This window comes from Equus quagga, chromosome 6 (assembly GCF_021613505.1).
Source record: "Equus quagga isolate Etosha38 chromosome 6, UCLA_HA_Equagga_1.0, whole genome shotgun sequence".
Classification (NCBI taxonomy): domain Eukaryota; kingdom Metazoa; phylum Chordata; class Mammalia; order Perissodactyla; family Equidae; genus Equus; species Equus quagga.
This window is the reverse complement of record NC_060272.1, coordinates 67,582,736-67,608,673: the sequence shown is the minus strand read 5'-3', so window position 1 is coordinate 67,608,673 and position 25,938 is coordinate 67,582,736. Positions and strand designations below refer to the sequence as shown.

Sequence of the window (25,938 nt, the reverse complement as noted above, 5' to 3'; positions counted from 1 at the left end):
CTTTTCTTGAACTCAATGCATTCCTTTTATTTGATGATGTTTATCTTAGTATTTTTAAAATACTAAGATTACTACATTTCACGTAGATAAAACCAAAGGAAAGCTACCATTATACTAAACTCCAGTTAGCCTAAGGAAGATGATTTTTTAATCTTAAACACTGATTTAAATAAGAAATAAATATATGACTATCTATATATGTCCCTTTTGTAAAAAAAAAATATATATATATATATATATATACACATATCCCACAATCTGCCTATAACTTTGAGCTTTGAAGTTAGTGCTAAAATTTGAGAAATGGCTTAAGGTTATTGATTCATTCTTCCTTGACAGGTGAAATCATGAAGCAGCACTAACCACAGCAATTATGGCATTAAAATTTCAAGAAATTAGAGGTCAGAATAACAGATAATTTTCTTCTCTCTGTCAGATTTAAAATTGACGTTCTTTGACAGCTTAGGATCTCTGGCTGAGAAAAATATGACAGCTTAACTTATTTTATACTTGTAAAGCAGTAATTGATAATAAACTTGATCATGACAGCCTCTGGGCAGAAACATGACAGAAGAGTTCTGGTACAAAGCTCTTCTTATTGTGTAAACACTAAATCTGTTGGATAGTAGATATTACTTAAATTGTCTTAAGTCTTGGCTTACATCATAATCTTCTAGACACTTTTTCTCTTAGATGAACTCATCTCACTATTTGAGCAATGTTTTTTAAGCATGATAATGAATAGCTTTCTTATCCATTTTTATGTATTAATAAAAATCATGTAATTTGCTTTATATTTTTACTTACCAAATGATGACTGAGAAACTCCATCCTATGAGCTGCTTAGGAAAGAGGAAATTCTGGTTAATAAGTATTTGGTCCCGTGGTGTTCTAACTCCTTGCTACTCAAATGTGGTCCAGAGAGCCACTGTATCAGCATCACCTGGGAACTTGTTAGAACTTCGTCTCTCAGGCCTACCGACCTACTAAATCAGAGTGTGCATTTAAGGAGATCCTCAGGCGACTTGTTTGAGATGTTAAAGTTTAAGAAGCACTGCTCTACTAAAGGTATATTAGTGATCTGGAAATGTTTTTTTCCCTTACAAAAGTAGAGAGAATGGTATAATGAACCCCTATGTACCTATCACCCAATGTCAAAATTATTCCCACCCCCACCCCCTTGCTGTTTTCAAATACACTTGCCATTTCCGTCTAACCCCATCTAACTCCCTATCTACTGTCCCCTCTTCATCCCATGGGCATCTCAGTATCCAAAGAGAAGGTTCAAATAGGTTTATTTTGAAAAAAATCTCTCCAGGAATTTCATATACATTCCCTGCTAAAAAGCATTAATCTAGCCTAACACTCTCATTAAATAATTTTACCAAGAATACCCAGCTAATGTACCATCAGAGCTAGACTTAGATGAGGTCCCCTGATTCTCAAGTCAAGGTTTCTTTAGTCCCATTATTTTCTAGGAATTTAAAAATAACAGAATATTTACTAATGCTTTTTAGTTGTAGGGATGATATTCTTCTTACTTCCAAAATGATTCTTAATTTAAGGGACATTTAATGTATATTTCCATTTTACCAATTAAAGCGTAAAGTTTTTCTTTCTGTTGTGTTTATGCTTTTGAATTTGTTAAAACTTTCAACTCAGTAAAAGTTCCAGTAATTACAGGGGAAAATTTAAGATGGCTTTAAGAAATCTTTACCAGCCATTTTGTTGATCATTTGTTCTGATCACTTCCCAGAAAAACATATTTTATCAGTCTTTGAGAGTTCCAAAGGGATTTTAGGGGATTACGCGATCGTTAATAGTTGGTTAGTAGAGATTACAAATTAAATGCCAAAGAAATTTTTTTTACCGTACTCTTACAATGAGTGAAAAAGATTTCATTCTAAAATTGTTTTTAAAAATTATCACTCCCATGCTCATGGTGGTGTTACTCAAGACTGCTTCAGCATATGATTACATGGTACAGAGTAGGCAATAAGCAGATGATAGAAAAGTGTAAATCAGATAATAGGTTATATCACAGCCCCGTCACTGTCATTTGAGTGACACTGAGTCACTTTGCTTTTATGTACCTTTCATGCACCTAAAAAATGATAAGAGAAATGATACCTAACTCAAAGGGCTGTATTTGAGAATCATAAGAGAAAAGATAGGTGAAAATGCCTTGTAAACTATAAAGCACTACACAGACATTGATTATTATTACCTAAAAGTATAATTAAATGAAGTATCTTTAAGAACTTTTGTTCTTATAATTCATTTCTCTATATCATATCTACAGTTGACATTAGCAAACTGAAAAATGATTTAAATGACTTCTCTTTGTGTGAGAGATATACACATAAGCCTGTCATAAAAGGCTGTTTTGGTGGCAAACTATTAGAACATATGGGGCATGCAATATTTACTTATTTATATATATATATACACAAACATCTATCTATGCTGGAAATATTAAAATATTAAATACATTGTAATATTAAAAGTAGTCATAAAAACATGATATTTTTAGTCTAATTTTCAGTTGCTAATATTTCTTGGTCTTCTTAGATTATATTTTCTTTGTTTAGCTCTTTCTTTGATCTGACAGGAATAACAAAGCGTTCCTTTGGATCTGCCTTAGTGAATATATGCCCATAGGAAGTAGCATTGACCACTTCAGTTTTCACTTTATTTTCTTGCTGTGAAATGTTCTTTCCTACTACAAAGAACTGACATGATAAGGCTGTCAAGAACCTACAAGACAGATATGTCTTTACCCAAAACAGCTGCACTGCTGGCTTTTCTAGAAGATAAACTCATAAAATTTATAAGGAAAAAAAATTAACCCACTTTTCATCCTGCTGATGTAAATGAAGATAGTGGTAGTGATGGCACTGATGGCCTCTACAATCGTTGCTTGTTCTTTCTGTGAATTTGTTATCCCTTGTTTTTTCCTTCTCCATTCCTGGCTTCTTTCTTTGATCTGACAAGGGATATCAACACCCCCTTCTGGATCGCTTGAGTGGGTTGTAGCACAATGTTGTCCATTTACAAGTGCCGTGAGCCTGATTGTCTTCCTGCGGGGATGTTCAGGGTTCTTCTCCTGGACAGTTATTCTGAGACATGATTGTAACAAATGGTCAACAAAATGACTGATCAAGATTTCTTAAAACCATATTAATTTTCCTCCTATAATTATTGGAAGTTTTACTCAGCTAAAAATGTTAACAAATTCAGAAGCCAAATTAAAATAGAAAGAAAACCCCTGCACTTTAAATTATTATAATGGAAACACACATTAGGTATTTTTTAAGTTTAAAGAGTCATTTTGGGAACAAGAAGAATATTATGATCCCTAAAACTAACAAGAGTATAGGTTCAAATGTATCTGTTTATGCATTTCTCATCAGCAATAAGGCTTACATTGCAAAAATTCAATGAATAAAATTTCTATATGGAAATTAGTATTGAGGAAATTAATAACACACATTTAATTTTGATTAGTGAATAAATCTTTAATTTAGGTTTATCTTTTCTCCTTGTAATGACTGTAGTTCTTGCGTAGTCCATGGTCATCAATCATACACTAGGAAAGCATAAATAATGCAACTAGTCAAACTGGGATGTGTGTCATTTATGTGAGTGTACTTTTTCTCCTCTTTGTGTTATTTTTATTGTGTGGCATTGAGAAGTGCTAATTATTGAGTTTTAGAAATTAACAGCAAATGCCTTCACAAGCATCTGAAGTCCTATTTTACATGAGGAAGAAGGGTGAAAATTGCAGCCTGCTGTTTGTAATAGAAATAGCTGGAAGGCATTTCCTTATCTTCTATTAACATAGATCTCAGTTATATTACACAGTTGTTACCTTAGCATAAATTAACAGTTATTCAAAACATATTTTGTGCTTCAATTTGTGAAGTAGATATTACTCGATCTAAGTACCTAAGCATTTCAGTTAGAGGTTTAGGACTCATTTTTAAAGGTTTTAAACATATTGATAATGAGCCTATTTAAAGCCATTTGAAATCTCAATGTACTGTATCTAAATTACTGCTTCCCATTTATGTCAAATCAAAGAAGAGCATTTCCTTCTGCCAAATACATGCAATACTATTTTTAATTTGAATTTAATTTAATAAAAGTGTATGATTTCATTTTGTAACGTTTATGCCACCACCTGGTGAACCTTTGTCTTGATGTCATTCCCCATACCAAGCCAATCTATTTCAGCTTTTAGTATTTTCATTATTCTCTTTTCGTGATCAGACACTCCAACTGAACTTCCTTTGTGTGGTGAAGAAAGGTCACCACGTGTACTGCCGCTTCTCTCTCCTTACTCCTCCTCCTCCTCCTCCTCCACCTTCTCCGCACCTTCCTCCCCTCCTCCTCCCCCAGTTCCTGAATCAGCCAGCGGAGAGTTTGCTTCATATAAACTATTCACCCAGGGAGAATTTGGCAGGGATGTTGTCCTGATTCTTCTCTCTTATCACTAAGCGTTTCTGGGTTGAGTCGTCTACTTGTGTACTGTTTAATGATCAACCCAAAAAGTGAGCAAAGAACCAAAAACCTAGAAGAATCCTTAAAAGATCATCTGCTAAAACCCTTGCTTCCAGGTAGATCAATCTCTAAATCATCCAGAAAAGAATGTTTTAGTTCTCTTCTTGAGGATTAACAAGTATAAACTGCAAAGAGACTCTATGGTCTCCCCCAAGAAGCTTATAATAGTGTTTATCCCCCAAATATTCTGAATCCTCAATGAAAATGTCTCTTGCTTGGATATAATCATGTTTTACTCCGTCCTATCTGGAAATTAAGCAAAAGCCAACTACCATTTCTCTTATATACTATACCTGAATACCAGTCCTCTTTGTATCAATTAGGATCTCAGCACATTACCCTCTCAAAGGGATAATGAAGACTCCAAAAAAGATATTCAAATGGCTAACAAGCACATGGAAAGATTCTCAACAACACTAATCATTAGGGAAATGCAAATCAAAACCACAGTGAGATACCGCCTTACACTCATTAGGTTGGCTACTAATAAAACAAACAAACAGAAAATAGGAAGTGTTGGCGAGGATGTGGAGAAATTGGAACCTTTGTGCACTATTGTGGGAATGTGAAATTGTGCCTCCTTTCTGGAAAACAGTATGGAAGTTCCTCAGAAAATTAAAAATAGAGCTACCAAATGATCCAGCAATTCCATTTCTGGGTCTGGGTGTATACCCAAAATAATTGAAAGCAAGATTTCACAGAAATATTTGTACACCTATGTTCATAGCAGCATTATTCACAATAACCAAAGGGCATAAGCAACCCAAGGGTCCATCTGTGGATGAATAAACAAAATATGGTGTATACATACAATGTAATATTAGTCAACCTTAAAAAGCAAGGAAATTATGACACATGCTGCAACAGGGATGAACTTTGAGGATGTTCTGCTAACTGAGATAAACCAGTCACAACAAGACAAATACTACATGATTCCACTTATATAAGGTACCTAGAATAGTCAAAATCAGAGAGAGGGAATGTAGAAGGCTGGTTCCAGGGGCTCAGGGGAAGGGGAAATGGGGAATTGTTTAAAGGGTACAGAGTTTCAATTTTGCAAGATAAAGAGGGTTCTAGAGATTGGTTGCACAGTATGGATCTACTTAACCGTACTGAACTGTAAACTAAAAATTAGTTAAGATGGTAAATTTATGTTATGTATATTTTACCACAATTCTTAAAAAATTTAAAGGGATAATGAGGTTTGTTTAATTAATGGTCCTATATACAAAGCTTGTGGGCAGGATAAAGTGAATGAACAAGGGAAGATGAAGCATCCAAGACTTAACATCTAGGTGCCAACCTGAGGTCTGAGGGTGCAAGGGGAGAGAGCCATTACCAGAACCTGCAGGAGAAGGAGCCCTGGGAAAGTGGTTGCCCAACAGGAGCTGGCCCAGAGGAATCAACCCAGCCACTGCCAAACTGGGACCTGGCAAGGAGGGACCATACAATAAATGTCTCACCTTCCTGTGTCCTTTCCTGAGATCTCATTGACTGAACTAAGTGGGAGGCCAAAAAGCAAGGGAGTACCAGTGATGCAGTCCATGGAGGCCAGTCTCCCAGGAACAAGGAAGATGATTGAGCTCACTTCTCTGTCCGCCTGAGTTAGTCACTGTTCTAGGATAAGCAAACTTATTTAAGGCATCCAGGGTACAAGGGCCACTGCCTGCTACGTTAAAGTACTTGTACTTTTCCTGCCTGAATTGACTTATGCTCATTTTTAAGTAGAAAAAACTGATTGAGCTTGCCACCAATGGTACTGACTTAATTTGAAGAAAAAATGTTCTGGTCAGAGCATTTTCTATCCAGAGGATATAGTACTTGTTTTTTCACATTCATTTGTTAAGTCAGTTATGTAATATCCTTATAATCCATCATTCCAAGGAGGAAATAGGAATCAGCAGAAGGATAAGTCTCCTCTTCATTGTTTTTCAGTTTATACTAAAAGAATAAAATCAAGCACTGAGGCAGGTAAATGAGCAATCAGAATCTCCTCCCTCAAATATTGTACAACATAGTCAGATAGCTAACACAAATGTGCTTCTTTTTTACTTGAGTTAACAAATACTTGCTTAAATATTCTAATTATTTTGCTAGTATAGGCTTAAAATTAATGCAGTTGACTGTTAAAACAGAAGAAAACATGTTTGTTCTTCTATTTTGTAGTTTCTATGAAAAACTAGAAGCAGTTGAATATAAAATAGCATTTTAATTTTTTATATAGTATAATGTTTATATAGCAAGAAATAATAAAGTGTAGATATTATTTGCTTGATTTATTTTGCTTCTGTTTTTCTAGCATTAGAAAGTAATGCTTTATGTGATCTTGTTTTATTACAGCAATAAACCAGAAGCAAAAGCTTATCAGTTAAAATACAGTCTGCCATTAAGGCATCTTCCTTTTCATCATTTCACACTTCTCAAAAGTCCTTTTTTTTTTTTCCTGTTTGATATAGAATTGGTAGAATTGGAAGTAGAACAGAAAGATGGTATAAATCACATATATATTTTTAAGTGTATGTCAAAGTTGTATTTTCTGGTTAAAAAAAGAATACCTACTTTCAAGCATTAAAATAAAATTATTTTAAGTAAGAGCTGTATAGTGAGATAAACACAATACTAAGGAAATTTATTGAAAATCTTTCTCTGTGTTCCCAAGTAATCACTTTTACTATTTTTTTCTTGAATTTTCTGAAAATTGTCAATAATTGACTAGTAATTTGGATATAGTCCAATATTTCTCATTGTAGGTGGCATAACCTGCTATACTTTATAAAATGCTGACTTTTCTGGAAAATGGTTTAAAAGATTGTACAGACCAAGGGAAATGGATGAAACAGGTCATTTGACAGCCTACCTTATTAGCTTCTTTATACCATCTCCCTCCTGGTACTTAGACCTGACGGCAGTCCATCCAAAAGACAATACTACATTACATTTACAAAAAGGACTAGAAATTGTAAGGATTCTATGGGAGAAAAATGTATCTGGGTTAAATTTACCTGCATTGTGTAAAAGACAAGATTAACTGAAGTTTTTATCTGCTCCCTCTCAGAGAAGCTGTCCGATAGATATAGATAACTAGTAAACACAAAGGGAGGGAGAAGGCACACGTGTTCACCGAAATAGTGATTTCTTGCAGAATGTTTTGAGTTTCACGTTAATTTGAACGTGGTTCTGAACTCTGACTTCTTAGGCCGCATTTACCTTTACTGTGGCTATGAAGTCTCTCCCATCAGCAGGCGTGTGAGTCATGCATATGCCACAGCACGTTGACTTCCTCTTCTTGGATTTAATCCCAGCTGTGTATCTTTATTCATGAGGTAGAACTTTCCTGGGACGGAAGGTAGGAAGGGGAAAAAAAAAGCAATTAAGCAGGAGGTGCAGCGAATAAGGCATATGTCACAGCCAGAGCTAACACAGACCGCCCCTTTGTGCAAATTTAAAAAGACACCCTCTTTAGGAGGATGAATTACAAAAGGTGCTCCTTCCTCTGGCTATTGCGGTCAGTTCTATCCCTCACTTGTCCCCCAACTGGGCACCTTTGTACAGGGCATAGATGACACAGCCGTACACACCGGCCTGACCTATGAGGAAGATGAAAGACTGGAGAGCCTGTTGAAAATAAGTGAGAAGAAAGGAGAGCTGGGCAAAGATGTGAGTAATTTTGTAACTTGGTAGGTGCGTCCTGAAGGATTTTACAAAGAGAACCTAGCAAGACTAAGGAATGAGACGATCAGGAAGTAGGGAGGGGACAAAAGGGAAACTGTCCCTAATGGGAACTTTCCCCAGTGGGTGCTTTATATTATGTATAAGTAGGTAAAAGTGAGTAGTTATATATCAAATATGTGTTGTGAAATCTGAAAATCACATATACTGTTCAAATATACTTACTTTGTTCCCTTGTGCATAACTTAGTTCACATTTTCCTTTACTTCTCTGCCTACCCCTGAAGAATTCCATATTTTAGAACTCCTTTCAAAGTGTTAAAAAAATGACTTTTTTTTTTTTTCACTAATTTTGTGACCTACCTATTTCTTGATAGGACTTAACCAGTGAGAAAAATAGGTGCTAAGAATATGGTAATTGCTCATTATTCAACAAAATAATTTTTATAAGAATAAGTAAGAATCCACATAATAAATACAACATAAAACTCTTAAGAAACTAACTTCATTGTAATTCCTATCTGAACAATTCCTGGTGAAGAAATAAAGTGGTATTCCTTATATAATTATTTTATGAGACACAATTGAGTTTGACATTTAAGAGTTTTAAAGCATCAGCCCCCTAAAAGACCATACAGTCTAAATCGTTACTGCATTTGCAGCTTTGACCATTGCATTCTGTGTTCACAAATACTTATACAGAGTAAATACACAAAATCAGTACAACCACTTTGGACAACAATTTGGCCATAAAACTAAACATTCCTACCATATGATTCAGCAGCCCTATACCTACGTATACACCCAACAGAACTGACTGCTTACCTCCATCAAAAGACATGTGCAAGAATTTTCTAAGCAACTTTATTTATAATAATCTGAAACTGTTAACAGCCCAAATATCAATCAATAGGAAAATTGACATATTTTGTGATAGATTAATACGGTGGAATACTACACAGCACAAAAAAGAGAACAAACTATTGATACACACAAAAACAAGGATGAATCTCACAGGCATTATGTTGATCAAAAAAAGGCAGACACAAAAATTGGTACTGTCTGATTCCATTTATCAGAAGTTCAAAAACAAAAAATAATCAGTGGTGAAGAATATCAAAAGTGATTAGCTTGGCAGAGGGTGAGGAGTAGGAAAAATTGGCTGGAGAAGGGCAAGAGGGAACCTTTACATAGTATGCTCCTGTGTAACTACCACCCAGATCAAGATATGGAATCTTCCAGTTCCATTCCAAAGCCCTCCGTCTTGATCTGGGTGGTGGTTAAAGGGGGAAAAATATGTGAACACACACACATATATTCAAAAATGTATACACCTATGATTAGTGTGCATTATATACTTTATCCTTCTTAAACCTCAAAAAAAAGAAATATAAACAAACAAATAAATAAATAATGGCTGCTTAAGTCCAAGAAGAAGCTTAAGTCCAAGATACCAAAGTCAAGTGATTACAAAGGCCTAAGAAAGAATGTTATTATTTAAGAATAAGCAAATGCATATTTTCTTGTTACCCCATCAAAAGATTGTCCAGCAATGAGTACATGGTCTTTTATATTTGTAAAATACCAAAGGTTTGTCCCTCATGTTTGTTTTGGAAAAATCTAGTATTTTAAGCCTATTACATATGCTAGATTTGTATGAAACATGTAAGACTCATGATATCACTGTGTATTATATGTGAAAAGTTACTATAACTTATTGATTCTAGGATGCACATCATTGTCATACCTGCACACTCCAAATCACAATGTGTCTTACAATCAATGGTGTATCATAGTTTAATTGCAACGTTTTTACTTCTTTTTTGTTTGTTTGTTTTCTAAAGATTGGCACCTGGGCTAACAGCTGTTGCCAATCTTCTTTTTTCCTTTTTTTTTCTTTTTTTCTGCTTTTTCTCCCCAAATCCCCCTAGTACGTAGTTGTATATATTTTAATTGTGGGTCCTTCTAGTTGTGGCATGTGGGACGCCACCTCAGCGTGGCCTGACAAGCAGTGCCATCTCTGCCCCCAGGATCCAAATTGGCAAAACCCTGGGCCACCAAAGCAGAGCGTATGAACTTAACCACTCGGCCACAGGACCAGCCCCATTTTACTTCTTAATGGTATATAAAATAATAATGCTTCTAATAGTGAATAACATCTTAGATGCAATGAAGCAAGTTAGACTGATAGACTTATTTCCCAAATTTTAATCTTTTACCATATACGTGACACATACTTGTGAGTTCACAATACAATATTAGTTTATTCTTTCTTCACTGTGAAGAACAATAGATATATACAGCAATAGATTTCTTGTAACCCAAATTAAAGTTTTGGTATTAGATTTTAAAAGGATTCACAAATGCCACAGTCTATATATATCAGACAGGGAATGAACTAATGAAGCAGGCCAAGTGGCAGTACATCCATGGGTCATGTGAGTGGTGGGCATTACAAAGTGGTCCCCATGCCTTGGCACCAGACAAGTGTTGCCATCCAGGAATGCTGATGGGGTATTGCCAGATCTTCTGATTTTCTTGATGGAAGCCAAAAAACCAAATTTATTTTATGAAATTTCCTGACCTATAAATGTTGGCTCAAATAGAAACCATGTCTATGAGCTGAGTGTAGCCCATGGGATGCCACTGTGTGACGTCTGGCTGAATGTAAGCTCCTGTGGTGTCCTGGCTAGAATGTAACCTCTCCAAGAACAGGAATCGTCATTTATTTTGTTTGACAAGCATCACAATATCAAGAGTGGTACCCAGTACATAGCAGGTGCTCAATAAATATATGTTTAATGAATAAATAAAGCTAAGATTAAGTCTCTCTGATCCATGCAGAACAATGTAGAAATAGAAATATGTTGAATTCTTTTAAATGCCATTTCTGATAATATAGAAAGAATCCACCTTATAGTTTCAAGTAGTTGTTTGTAGTTGTAAGTAGTTGTTTTGGGTTTTTTTTTTTTAACTTGGTATATTTGGAAGTTATTAATGGAAAAATTCTATATGGCAAAAAAATCTTTTCTTGCTGTTGACTAGCTAATTCCTTCTTAACCTTCAAACCTCAGGTCATGTCCTTTTTCTGGAAGTCCTTTCCTAACAGCTTTAGGCTCCCTCCCTTCCTCCACCCTGAGTCTGATATAGACATCACTTCCCTGGGCTCCCTGCACTCTGTGCTCGCCTCCACCGTGGCCCTTCTACCTGCCATGGCCCTCCTGTACTTGGCATATGTGTTTATGGGCTGAAAACTTCCTGAGGGCAGTCTGGGATCTGATTTTGTATCCCTTGGCACAGAGTAAGCATTCAACAAATGTTTGTTGATTTCATTGCTTTTGTGGTATTGAATTGTGAAAGTAAAGAGCCCTGAAGTTTTCTCTACTACTATGAATTTCTTTTTCTAGGCTACCTTTCAGTTTTGGACTTTGAGGACTAAATCACGGTCCTGACCTACAGAGATTCAGTTTGAGCAAACAGATATTCAGGAAAGATTGTGTGTTGAATTCCATGATAAAAGAAAAAAAGAAATGTGCCATGAGAATGTGGAGGGCACTCATCATTGTGTAGGGAGTCTGGGAAGGATTTAGAACCCAGCCGGAGGTTAGCACGAAAGGAGGCGTTTCTTCCTACATTAGGGAGTAGTTTTCAGAACAACTACTCAATTGCTATGCCTCATAGGTTGCAGAATGGGCTGTGTATGCCCTGGGGCACTCTCCCATACAAAGTCCCTCCCTTCTTGATGAGAAATAAGACATTGATGACTTCCGAAAAGGGGGAGGACACAAAACATATGACGAGGAGCAGGTGAAGAAAATCAGTGGGTGCTCGCTACTCATTCAAACATTTTGATAGTGACAAGAAATAGAAGTTAGAGGAGACACATGCTTTTTCAAGATCAGAAAGACCTGTACATCTTTAAATCAGAGGGTAAGGAATTTTTGGAAGGCAGGATTACAAGATAGCTAAAAGGAAAGTACTGGAATAAGAACCTTTAGGTCATGAAAGCATGTGATGTAGATCACAAGGAAGAAGGATTCAGTTTAGTCTTAAAAGAAATAAACGTCATGTGTGGGGAATAGACTGCCTTAATGAAAGAGTGAGATTGATCACAACTTAATATTTATCCTGATGCCATTTGAGAGTCATTTAAAATATGTACATGTGTGTTCTCTGCCTCAGTCCAAAAAGGATCAGAGGCGGGACCCACTGAAAAGAACTGTACAGAAGATTTCTGGAAATTAAGTCAGTTTCATGACATTGTCCCGTGTATTTTTAATACTTCTCTTTGAGAAACAAAATTAAAGTCAAGCAAAGCATGTTTGTTGATTCACTCCTTCTGTGAACATTTAAAGGCTGCCTCCTAAGTGCAAGGCCCTGATCTAGAAATTTAAATGTGCTTAATTTTACCCCTGTCTCCCCACCCCACCCCATCCTCTTTCTGGAGGAGTGAAAACACAAGCTATGGCATCTATTGTTAGAGAGACGTTAGCAGTTCATGATACATTAAGCTAGGTATTCGACATTTTCTAACCAGGGCAGCTTTAACAATAAAATTATTGCTTTCTTTTTCAAATAATTCTCAAGAGTTTATTAATAATGTGAACCTCGCCAGAAATGGTCTCTTCTCCCTTTTATAATCATAAATCTTGCATTGGGGAGATGAAGTACGATTGTATGTATGTGAATACAATTTAGTTAAATAGTCACACTTTGCATGTGAGTGGACACCATGCAGATAAATGGATACATTAAAATTGGACAGCACTTAAAGAGATTTAATCATTTGTCCTATTGCCTCTGCAAATAAAAGAACCAAAACCCCATTTATGCAATTGCTAAAATATGGCAGATAATGATGCGTTCCTGTTTAATATTGCTAATAAATTTGAAAATTCACGTTTTTATTGATAAACATTTTCTTGAAATGCAGTCTAGGAGGAAACATTGTTAAATTCAAGTACTTTATAAATGAGAATTGTAGATAGTGATGCAATTAGTGGCCACACAGTGTCAAGAGCCGTCTACCACTTACCTGCACTCCAGAGCACTCAGCAGTGACTTTCATATTTCACTTTTATGTGCAACCAAATTGCTCACAACTTTAGGGGAAAAATTAACATGATAACAGAGTAATGATCGTAGTAAATATTCTGCTTCTCCTTGTTGACTTAAATTACATACTTAGAATATTTCAGAAAATATTTCCGTTAGTCTAGTTTAAATATTGAAATTTTTGGCTGTAGAATTTATGTATAGAAGAAATTTTTAAATTTCTTGTAAAGATTATCTCTTTGACACACACCCCCACCAAGAAAAGGTATTATACAGTGCTGTTTGTGGTCTAAAATTATTTTTATTCATTGGAAGCCATAAAATCGCATTAATATTTCCATCTGCATAGGCTTTAATGAAATATGGCCTAGCTCAGCATGCCCAAAGAATTATTTCCTCTATAGCTTAGTTCTCCCTACACTTTCAGAAAATTTTTGAGAGAAATAATTCATACCTTATAAATAATATTTCATGATGCAACTTAAAATAGTACTGTTTTATGCATCTATGCATATACATACTAAAATATATTTTTGTAGTGAAAGTTTAACCATATTTAATTATTAGACAAAAGTCTTAGTGTTCTTTCCACTGTTTGCCCTCTGAATTGATTGAAATATATGATTTTCTGAATTTTATTTTGTCATTGGTGGACTTTATGTTTCAATCTTTTTTCCCATTAAGATTCCAGAAGCTTATTTCATTAGAGATCCCCATACGTTCCTTCTCACAAAGGACTTTATTAAGGTATACGTGTTGTATTTAGTATAAAAGTGTTCTTTGGTCTTTAGCTGTGTGCATGTACTCACAGGTTAACATTTGCGCATTTAACCCCAGCTTCTAAATAAGAATAGTGACTTGGTTAACGGAAGCATGTTTGGAAGGAGAAGCAAAGCTTGTCTACAAAATACTAACACTTGGATGATTCTGCACCCTGAGAGAAGAGCACCGGCGACTTTTCTGGACTTTTTTCATGGCTGACTTGGGATACACTTGCATTGTCAGAGCGTGTTGACCTCTCTCGTTGATGCGTATTGATTATGACAATCACTCTCCCTCCCCTGCAGGCCATGGAGGCGCAGATCCAGAACTTTGGACAGACGCCCTCTCAGTTGCTCATTGAGCCACATCCGCCTCGGAGCTCTGCCATGCACCTGGTAAGACGTATCAGCTTGTTGAAATGTTTTTCCTTCTTTGTACTTATGTATAGATCAAATAAAATAGTGATTTTAGCAGCATTTTTACTTGATTTCTCCTTGATTTACTGGTTAACTCTTCAGCCTAAGTATATACTGATCCCCAAGGGAGAAACAGAGAAGGGAGTGCGGTTCTTACCTTTGAGTCCTGCTTAAGCTAGCCCAATTTTGGATTCACAAAAATAGCCACCCTCTCTGACTGTATATGTCTCTATATAAACTCATTCATACACATCAGGCTTACAGACACACCCAGGCACCAAAATTAGATTAATTAATTAGAGTGAAAAATACATAAACACAGTATATTGCCCAATGTAATGTTTTGGGGGCAAGGTGGAGTATAGGAGGAGTAGTTCATTTTAAGAAAAGGAAAGAAATATAAAGGAATTTCTTTCTTTCTTTTTTTTTTTTTTTGAGTAAGATTAGCCCTGAGCTAACTGCTGCTAACAGTCCTCCTCTTTTTTCTGAGGAAGACTGGCCCTGAGCTAACATCCATGCCCATCTTCCTCTGCTTTATATGTGGGACACCTACCACAGCATGGCGTGCCAAGCGGTGCCATGTCCCCACCCAGGATCCGAACTGGCGAACCCGGGGCCGCCGAGAAGTAGAACATGTGAACTTAACTGCTGCACCACCGGGCTGGCCCCTAAAGGAATTTCTTTATAAAGAAATATAAATTTATGGTCACTGCAGAGAGGCAGTCAAGGAGGGGGTTAAGAACAAGGACTCTAGAGTCAGACTTGGGTCCGACACCATCTCTGCCGCTAACTAGGGAACGCCTTGGGCAAGGTGTCTGACTGCTGTGTTTACATTTCAGCATCTGCAACATGCGGGTCAAAATAATGTGGACCCTAAAAATGTAATGACCCGCACCTGGCATACAGTAAGTTCTCAGTAAATATTAGCTGGTGTCATCATCATCAACTACTTACATTAAAACTTTTATTCCCATTTTGCAAGAGAAAAAGTAATATTCTTTTTATTTTCATCTGAATTTTAAAAATCCGTTTTCATAACAAAGCAGTCCTATTCCAGTTTATTAGCAAATAATAAACATTTCCCTCTTTATCTAATTTGAGGAAGGTAAAAATTTTTCTGAGAGACTACTTTAGAATTTATTTTTTAAACTGTGATTTTTTACTAATTTTTTACTCAAGTAAAAAATACTTGAAGATGAAAATGTGTTTGCAAAATGAATTACAGTTCATTAATTTTTCTAGACAGTGTTCAAGGCAGCAAATACCTACTAGTGGAGTGAAGAGCCCCAGCATACGGTCCATAATATATGTGTAAACAAACACAGTTTATACGCCATAATTTTGTGATAGAAATATTGTTCGCATCTTTCATTTATTCTGTCAGTTACTTAACAGACTTGTATTGAGCCCCTTTTGTGTGCCAGGCATGATGCTAAGTGCTGGCAACACAGCGACAAATACATCCTCTGTGCCTTCAAGGAATCAGTAGTCAAACTCCTAATGAAACATGTAAATAACTGTGTATATTTGAAAACATTTTTTTCTCTCTAAGAGAGCTCCACCAAACAACTTCAGCCCCATTGATTAATCACTAATGAACTCCTCTGACTGAAATGGGTCCTTGTGTGTGACAAAGTGAAAAGGTTTGCACCAAGCATGCTGTTCCCATATAGACACCAAGTCACAGCGTAGACGTGGAGATGTGGCTCAGAGCCCCAAGCCTTGAGATGAAACATTTTTAATAGACTGTCCAAGAGAATCTCTCTAACACTTTATTTTATGAAATGCTTCGGCAGAAGAGTTTTATTCCCGTGTTAATTTCCTCTGTTTAATAATAATAATAAAAATATTTATCCTGGAGAAATGCCCAGTCGGAATTCATTACTTTCCTAAGGGAAATTCTTAGAGACTAAATTGGCATGGAACTGTTTATAAAGAAAATCAAAGCTTTCTAAGTTCGTGTAACAGAGATTCATAAATGCAGCAAACCATTACAAAACATGTATGAAGCTATCAAATGGTTATTTCCAGCATCCCAATTTTGTGTCTTTTATTTAGTAGTATTTATAGTGTTTTATGTTACTTAATACTGGCACTTGTAGTATCTACTTTCTATCAAGTCATATGCTGGATGTTTGCGAAACAAAGATTTAAAAAAGAAGAGAAGGGTTAGCCTCAGAAAGCTCACAGTCTGGAAGAGGGGAGGAGGCACAAGCCATCAACAGTCAGTAGTGCTACAGCAGAAATGTGTGAAAGCTCAGACAAGGGGGCCTAGCATATTTTAATTATTTAGACTGTAGCCATGACCCCAGATCAACCAGGTAAAAAATTAAAGTATCAGTCAATTCACTTTATATTTCCTGGAAACAATGTCAGCAACTGACTTGACTAATTTTTCCACCAAATGATGTTTTAACTGCACTGAATAACTAGACTACATCATGTGGGCATGTCTGTAAGCTAACTTCTCACATTGCAGTCTGGTGATAATTAACTTGAGGCTGGTCTTTAGTAATTCGGTGTCCTCTATCAGTGACCACACAGAGGCCCTGCTCTTTGCTCTGTGCCGTCCTCACAGTGTGAAAGTTCAGACTGCTGTGTGCTCTGTATACGCTCGTGCTAGCCTCCTCTGTTTTAACCTCACTCTCCCCAGAGCTCTCACTAACTGTGTTATTCCTTCTGTTTTCTTCTGCTCTCTTCCTTTTCTATTCAACAGTGTTTCCTTCCACAGAGTCCACTCATGTTTAAAGATCAGATGCAACAGGATGTGATCATGGTGCTGAAGTTTCCATCAAATTCTCCAGTAACCCATGTGGCAGCCAACACGCTGCCCCACCTGACCATCCCCGCTGTGGTGACCGTGACCTGCAGCAGGCTGTTTGCAGTGAATCGATGGCACAACACAGTAGGTATGTGTGCCTAAGCAAGTCACTTACTAAAGGGTTCTTAAAAGCTGCCGTTAAGCAAAGGTAAGCTAGGAAGTTAAGGGGGCTAGCTAGGATGCCAAATTATCTACAAAAAGCAGCAAAGTGAAAAATTGCCAAACTTAACTAAATGATTCTTTTCTGTCTTATTCACTGCTGCTGTATTTTAGTGCCTTGCAGAACGCTTGGCTAATGGTTAAATGCTCAATGAATATTTGATAAATTGAAGCAGTTCTACAAATAATTCAGGTCCTCCCACTCTACCACTGCCCCCCAGAAAAACAATAACATAGTTTTATCCCATGTTAAACAAAAGTGAGTTTGAATCTGGATTTTCTGGATGATGGTTTCAAATCTTCTTTCTTCTACTTCGTTAATTTATTTAGCAAATATTTGAACGGCCACTATGTGTCAGGTAGTCCTGAGCACTGGGAGTAGAGCAGTGAACAGGGCAAACACCGTCTCTCTTCTTGTGGAGCTTAGAGTCTTTGAGAAAAGACAACATCTGAATTGTTCAGTGACTTCACATGCCTTTTCTCCAGACCCATTCCTGAAAGTTCCCACCAGTACATCTTGAAGTGATAAAATTCTGTTGTAAAAATTATACGTATTGATACTTATTTAACCAAGACAGAAGTGGATGTGACCAAATGATTTAGTTGGCCCAGTTTGCTGCTTGAAATCTCCTTGGAAGCCCGTAGGACTCCTACTGTCTCCAGAACTGAATGGATGAGCCATGGTGAATTAACCTGAATCTTTCTATTCTACTGACTTCTGCATTGCTCTGAAAAACAGTGATTTATATCATAGCTTAATCTCCTAAGAGTTTCCAAATGCACCTATTTTACGGTTATTGGTGAAATTATCAACATGAGGTAGAACTACTTCCATTCAATCAGAATTATGCAGCACATATCTTAAAAATATAAATGACTTTATTAATCACAGGAGTCTTAGCCTCTAGAAATGTTTACCTTGAGAGAAAACTGTAAAGAATTAAATTTTTCTTTAGGATTGTTAAGTATGTTACGTAATCACTTGTAAAAAGTTATGACTAATGAACTCAATCAAGCCCTAAATATTAAGCCTCTGAAAGTAGCTTTTACTGAGGTTAAGATTTTAGGTGTGGTTCAATTTGACTTGACTTGTCATGTATTGAAAGAAGGCCTCCTAGGATGGGAGCCCCATCTTCCCCTCTGCCCTGGCCCAGGGCAGCCTGTACTCACCTCCCTCCCTGCTCGCAGGCATGGCCTTTTCTTAGATTTCAGGATCATTGGTTGCCCGGCAACCTTAGCTCTCAGATGCTTCAAGAAATGTTATGATCTTCTATTTTATCCAGCTGTTTCTTATGTGAGGTTAACAACATTCTTTCCATCTCTCTGCATCTTAAGCGGATACTGGCAGTCCCTGTTGTGATTTTTTTAAGACTATCTACAGGGACGTGTAGTGTGATTTAATCATTCTTAGAATAATTTACCAAATAATTTTTAAGCAAATATATATTTTGTATAATCATCATAGAACACTGCTTATTAGGAAATTCCTCCTTTCTGAGAATTTTATGGTGTTTTCTCTTATTTAATCTTTAGGCCTCAGAGGAGCTCCAGGGTACTCCTTGGATCAAGCCCATCATCTTCCAATTGAAATGGACCCACTAATTGGTATGTTCACAACAGAAAGACATTTTCGTAAGTGGCTGACTCTGCACAGATTCCTATTTGATTATTTATCATAAATGTTAGTTGAATAATATTTTTTCTTCCACAAAATTAATGTGCAGATAACATCAGATTACCATCAAGGAGCTGTGCAAATCATAATATGCCATCTAAGAATTTTTTGGTATTAAAGCAATTATTTGTGGCATTTTCTTGATATTTCAGAAGGCCTTTACTTGATTCTAAACATGGCAAATAATTCCAAACTGCCCTTTATTTCAGCCTAAGCTATTCTTTAACAATTTTATATTATTTAAAATATATGACTCAAAGAGATTATTAAAGAAAACTAATACTGAGGAACATCTTTTCTAGAAATCTCCATTCGGTGGGGCTAAAACATTTTTTAAAGTAAAGATTTCTTATGAATTGCAAACTCATCAACTGTAACTCTTTGCAGTAGATATTAAAAATATTTTTAAATAATCACATATACATTTATTAACCGTATGATCCAGAACAAGCCCATTATCTTTCTAGGCCTCAGTTTCATAACTGTGAGATGGTTTATAATAATGTTTGTTCTGCCTATCTCATGGGATCATATAGAGAACTAAATTAGAAAAAAAATTGAAAATGGTATGAAAAATTATTAAGCCATATACAAGTTATGGCTTTTTTTTAAGGTTAATTCGCTCTTCATCTTTGGACCCAGAAATAAGATGAGAGGGAGCCATTTCAGTTAGTTACTTATCCCTGTACATAAAATAGCATTTTCCTGTCTTTGGGAGGAGATAAGGTTTAGGACCAGGAATATTTTTCGAGTCTAGTCTGGCTATTCCTCTGACATCGACAGTGTCACATACAGCCAGAGAATAACCATGGAAAAGTTAATAGCAGTATTCTAATTAATCAAGGACAAATTGCGTAGTTTTTAAGTGACTCAGGACCTTTGATTTCTTTTCCTTTGCTACCGTTTATTGTGTGATTTTTTTATTGTTTATGTTCTCTAGTAATTATTATTAATAGTGATAGTAGGCGTCCACAAAGAATAGCACTTAGATTTAATTGGTTAGAGAGTGATGGTGGTCCTGTACATCTGCATTTTCTGTTTAAGAATTCAGCCCAGGGATTCAGTCTGAAAGGACGGCATCGAGTAAGGGACAGGCTGGCCTGCAGACAGGCACTAGGGAAATCAGTGTCTCTGAGTCCTGACTTTATTCAGATGCAATCCCAGAGCTCTCCACTGATTCTTTGCCTGTCTCTTTCCTTCCCGATTCCTCTGCCCTCTTTTTAATTCTTCTCCTCCCCTGCCAACCCATTCTGGAGGGCCTTCTGTTTGTTGACAGTCCAGGTCTTTAAAGCTGCTGACCTAAAGCCGCCTGTGGGGCTGCCCACATAACAACATCCCTTGCTCAAATCTCTGCCCTCTTCTCTTCACATGAATTGTAAATGCCATCAGAAAATGACAGATTGGGGCAAATATTGACATTTTTTCCTTATATAAAATACTTCATACAATATTTATTCCTCATTATTATTGAACTTGTTGGACACTAATGAACTTGTCCGTAGTGAACATCTATAAAATCAAATGCATTTAAATATTTTCACTGTTTTAAATTCATTATGTTGAATTTCTCGTATTGTGTTTATTTTTTGGTGGAGGAAGAACTTAAATTTATGAAAAATTTTAATGTAACATAGCTCATAAATAATCACTGCTGCTAAAAAAGTTTATATTCCTCATGGGGAAGTGTTAAAATCATAATAATCTTATAGCCTCAAAAACCCATTTCTAGATAAAGGAAGCATAAAAGTGTTCCTTCTACAGTGCTTGGTGAAACTCTTGTGGAATCTTTCTTTAAGTTCTTTTTTCTGTTTGTGTTTAGCCAATAACTCTGGTGTGAACAAACGGCAGATTACAGACCTCGTGGACCAGAGCATACAGATCAACGCGCATTGTTTTGTGGTCACAGCAGATAATCGCTATATTCTCATCTGTGGATTCTGGGATAAGAGCTTCAGAGTTTATTCTACAGAAACAGGTAACTTAACTATGAAATGCCTTATGCTCTTCAAAATCCCTATTCTGACACCTAAAGCTTAATGTGAAATCATACTTAATAATATAGGCGTTTTCATCTTGAAATCCAAGATTCAAATTAAATGTTCACATTGTAAGTAAATAACTAATTATAATTCCATCCATTCTGAGCTTTAACATGAGCCCTGAGTTCATAGGACAAATGGGACTATCATCTCCTTCCCCCAAATCAAATCCAGTAACAGACGTTAAAACTCCTCTTAGTCTGGCCCAAACCCTGAAGAAAAGAATCATGATTGTGTTATTTTATAAGTCCTGTCCTTAACAATCCCAAGTGACATTCTTGTATCATTTTTCAGAAGCAATTCAGGAAAATAAATCTGTAACTAGATTTGAATTACTTTATAAATTTGTAGGTCTGTAGATTCACTTTTCACAAATGTAGTAAAATAAAGTTAAGCTTATTACTGTTTGAAGAGAAATAGCAAATGAATTAAACCTGCTGTTTCTGTATTTCAGGAAAATTAACTCAGATTGTATTTGGCCACTGGGATGTGGTCACGTGCTTGGCCAGGTCTGAGTCATACATCGGTGGGGACTGCTACATCGTGTCTGGGTCTCGAGATGCTACCCTGCTTCTCTGGTACTGGAGTGGGCGACACCATATCATAGGAGACAACCCGAATAGCAGTAAGTATTTGTCTAGGATTGTCCTATCAGACTATGAATTCATTTAAATATATTCTGCCTTTTTAATTTTCCTAACAGTTTTTCCTGGTGTTACAAGTATTTTAAAATATGAAAGCTTAAGTGGCAAAAATCTTTGTTGGAATGCAGCTATGTTCAAAGTGTGAAAAAGAGCACCTATATAGCCTCTAGCCTGGGGAGACGCCCAGGGCCTCACACTGACTGTCTGCTCAGCGGCCCTTCCCCAGTGTCCAGATGGCCCATCCTTCAGAAGTTCCCTCCAGTGTCACCTGGTCCATTAAATCTCATATGATTTCTCTCCACTGAATACATTCTCTCCCTTCTCTGAATTTCCATGGGGTTTTATTTGTGCCTCAGTGAGGGCACGTACTACTTTCTACCATGTAGTCTAGTAAATGTCTCTGTTTATTCACTTAACAATGATTGGGTGCCCCCTTCAGATTAGCCACTGGAGAGACAAAACCTGAATAAGACGGTTTCTTTGCTTGGGATGATTCCCAAGTGTTTTTTATTCAACAGTGTTCCCTACGATGTCCTGTGGGGAAGAAATGAGGGAACTCCAGAGTAAAATAATTTTAGAAAATGCTGCATATACTTTTACTCTGCATGTAAGCTCTTACACAAATAAATCTCTTGACGTTTCTTTCACCCACAGTTTCTCAAACGTATTTTTCCATGGAACCTTTTGTTCGTGGAAGAGCAGTGATTGTTCTTAGAACTGTTGTTCTGAGGAAACACTGAAGTGGATTGTGAGTCTCTTCCTTTCCACCTTCAGTCTCTGGTTCCTGGCATAGTGACACTCATAATAGGTTTTCAGTAAATATTGTTAAATGACAGAAGAACTAGATAAGAGATTCCTAGAAATAATTACTGTTTTTAGTTACCAAGTTTTCAATAGTTCAAATGCAAGTATTTCCTGTAAAATAGAAAATGGTTACTGTAAAGTGTTGATAATGGCAAGTACCTAAACCAAGGTTATTCTAATTGTAATTCACACATTGGTCACAGCTTAAACAGTACTCCAAAATATACTGAAACATGAGTTTGGGGAATATTTATGACAAAACAGAGAATTCCCCAGCATTGCTGTGTATCTGCCACTGAAATATTGTAAGAGTAGATGAGGAATATACAGGATACCATGTTACAACTACATAGCTGGAGGCCACGTTCCCTGGTCCCCTCCAGCCTGTGAGATGGCTGGGGATGGAAACCAAATTGTACATCTACCCTTCAAGTCCCACTCACCGCCCCCCCCCCCCCCAACTCTTAGGTGTTTTGACAGGAATACTGCAAAAAAAGAATGAGTTTCAATGGGGAGGAGCAAAGGCCTCATCATAGTACAGAAGAGAATTCAGAAATAAATATATACATATACGTATATTTAAGAAGATAGTGGGAGATTGAACTAGATGACCAAATGTTATATGGGATTTTATTCTTGTTGCCCATAGCTAGAGTTGAAGAATAGTGGATGAAAAAACTGAAAGTGTATTGTGAAGTAATGTCTCTTAGCGTAGATACTGAATAAGAGAAAATGTGTGTATTATACATTTCAGCCTCTGCTCTAAGTTGTGAACTCAGATGTGGTATTGATTTGAGGGAAAATAATTCAGCGTTGCTTGATTTTTAACCAGTTGAAATAATTAGCTCCCTATTCTACATTAACAACATCATACTTTAAATACCAATAAGTTAACCTTATTACTCTTTTTAAACCATATCCTTAAAAAAAGAAACTTCAATTTTAGCAGAATTCTGTGTGTGTGTGTGTGTGTGTGTGTGTTTATAAGACATTTGATCTACCAATGAGGACTTTATTATTCTCAATCATGATACATTATCACATATATTTCATCTAAATGTATTTTTACGTGTTTCCAAATTTCCTGTATTTCCATAGTAGTGTAGCACTCATTAGAAAAGTTGAATTAACCAGCAGGTCTGTGTGGTATCTTCCATATATATTGACAAAAATTTAGACGTTATTAGAAAAATTTTTAAAAGAAACAGAATTGTACTTCAAATCCAATTAACATCTTCAATGTGAAGCTCAGAAATGATGAAAATGATATTTCCAAAAAGAAAATTCATTTCCTAAAAACTGCTGTCTGGTAGCAGAGATATTTTTATATAATGTACTGCTATGAAGTAAGGAATTTTAAAGAAAAATGTTAAATTCTAGTAATCTGTTAGCTACTTTATTTTCTAATGATCTTTTAAACCAAAAGATGGTTAACAATTGTAGCTTTAGTCCATCAGTTAGCAAGAAAATTAATGTAGTAATATTGAGAGTGTTTGAAGTTCCTACAACAGGAGCTATGTAAATAGAGATGTTTATATTAATCCTTAAGAACAAAATTGTGAATGTTGTGTTTGTTAAAATGCAGCATTTCATTTAAGCTTTAAATAAAGACAGATTATCCTTGAGAAATTCCTGCAAAATGTTATCAGTACATATTTTTCAATACTGCCTTCATTTATAAGAATTTATTTTTTGGTCAAAAACTGTTGTCACCATTATGAAACTAAACTACTTCCCATAAAGCCCACACTGTCAAGACTTTATTGGACATTTAATGTGGACATACATAGAATGGCTTCATTTCATCCATTAGCCTTAATATAAAGAAAAAAAATGCTCTTCCAGAACAAACAGAATGAGCACCTAAAGTGTTGATCAAGGAACAAGCATGTACTGAACAGCTGCTGTGTGCTGGTACTGCCTTAGCAGCTGGGAATGTTGCAGTCATAGTCTCTGACATGTGGAGTTTACAAGAGTCCACACTGTACTCATCAGAGAACTGCTTTTCCTGCTTCGATGCATTGAGTCTATTAAGTATTTATTACATGAATCATGAATTGCTATCCAATAATATTTGGTATCATGAGTAGTTTAGCATCTACAAAATGCTCACTTAGCTTTATATCTGGGGTACAAAGTGATTATGTAAAAACTCGTTTCAGCTTTTTGCTTATGGATAATCACAATAGTAAAAAAAAAAAATTAGTCATAGTATTTGATTGACTCAACTGATTTAGGACTCACCTAATCTGTTAAAATGGCAAACCTAGTAGCACGTATATGCATGACTAGAGAGACCATGTATATTGGTCAGTTCGCTTCTTGTAAAGGCAACCACAGCACGCACTCAACTGGCTGTCACAGCAGGGATCAGCCATGGGTGTTGACATAGACATAGTCGTTGCCATCAGAAAACTCACAGTATGAAAGAAAAAGATTTTTTTTTTCTATTCCAGTTTAATCTATTCTAGCTACCAATTCACAGGTCAGAGAATCAGGCTATGTGTGTTTTCTATCCCAAATGCATTGCTACTCAAGACCAAAAAGCTAGTTATGTCTAAATTCATATTAAAGTGTATGACACAATGCCCTTAGGTTTTGAGGGTTGTATATATTGACCTAGACTTGAAGGGGGAAGTCCTAGCCTGAAACATATCATCCCAGTAGCTGTTAGAATTCAGGGATAGGTTTGAGTATGGACATTGAACTGCTTTCTGTGTCAGAGGCTGAATCACATTTATTCAGTACAACATCATAAAATGATAGGATTCATTTACTCACCCTACGTGCACATGTCTGAAACTTTCTCAAGATAAATTCAGGTGGCTTTAATAGTATTTATGCTTCTTCTGCATTGTCACTATTCTTCTCTAATGGATAGCTCTATTACTGCCACAGAGAAAAATAGGTAATATTTGTGGATTTTGTTAGGTAGGTATAGAAAGTGTTTATGGTTCCATTGTGTCAAATATATTGCTGTGAATAATTTAGACATTTCAGAAATAATAGTCTTTTTCTAATTATTTTTATAGCTTTAATAAATTTGCCACAAAGACAATGAAAATTTGTAGACAAGAGAGTCTCAGACCATAAAAGAAACAAGCAAGGCTACCTAGCATAGGTTGCAGGTGAATTACAGTTATTTTCTTAATGTATTTTAGAATACTAATATTCATTGTTACTCTCTCAAACTTATGACTTTGAACATAGAAAATGTTCTTGGAGATTTAAATAGGTCCCTGACTAGATAACAGAAGTGCAGAGATGTGAGGGACAGATGCTTTCATCTGAAACAGACTTTTACACAAATTCTGAAACTAATTTGGAAGTGA

General features: G+C 36.1%; 1 protein-coding gene across 10 annotated transcripts in view; it reads left to right on the top strand.

Annotated features, from left to right (window-relative positions):
* Positions 1-25,938, top strand: part of NBEA (neurobeachin) — a 679,748-nt gene that overhangs the window by 640,198 nt on the left and 13,612 nt on the right. For 5 of the 10 annotated variants that reach the window (XM_046664612.1, XM_046664607.1, XM_046664606.1 and 2 more), the window contains 6 exons: positions 13,971-14,033; positions 14,354-14,443; positions 17,181-17,373; positions 18,978-19,049; positions 20,939-21,094; positions 21,613-21,783. In XM_046664612.1, coding sequence (XP_046520568.1) covers positions 13,971-14,033; positions 14,354-14,443; positions 17,181-17,373; positions 18,978-19,049; positions 20,939-21,094; positions 21,613-21,783 — 745 coding nt within the window. The remainder of the gene's footprint in view (positions 1-13,970; positions 14,034-14,353; positions 14,444-17,180; positions 17,374-18,977; positions 19,050-20,938; positions 21,095-21,612; positions 21,784-25,938) is intronic. The other 5 variants (XM_046664614.1, XM_046664610.1, XM_046664615.1 and 2 more) reach the window with 3 other exon arrangements.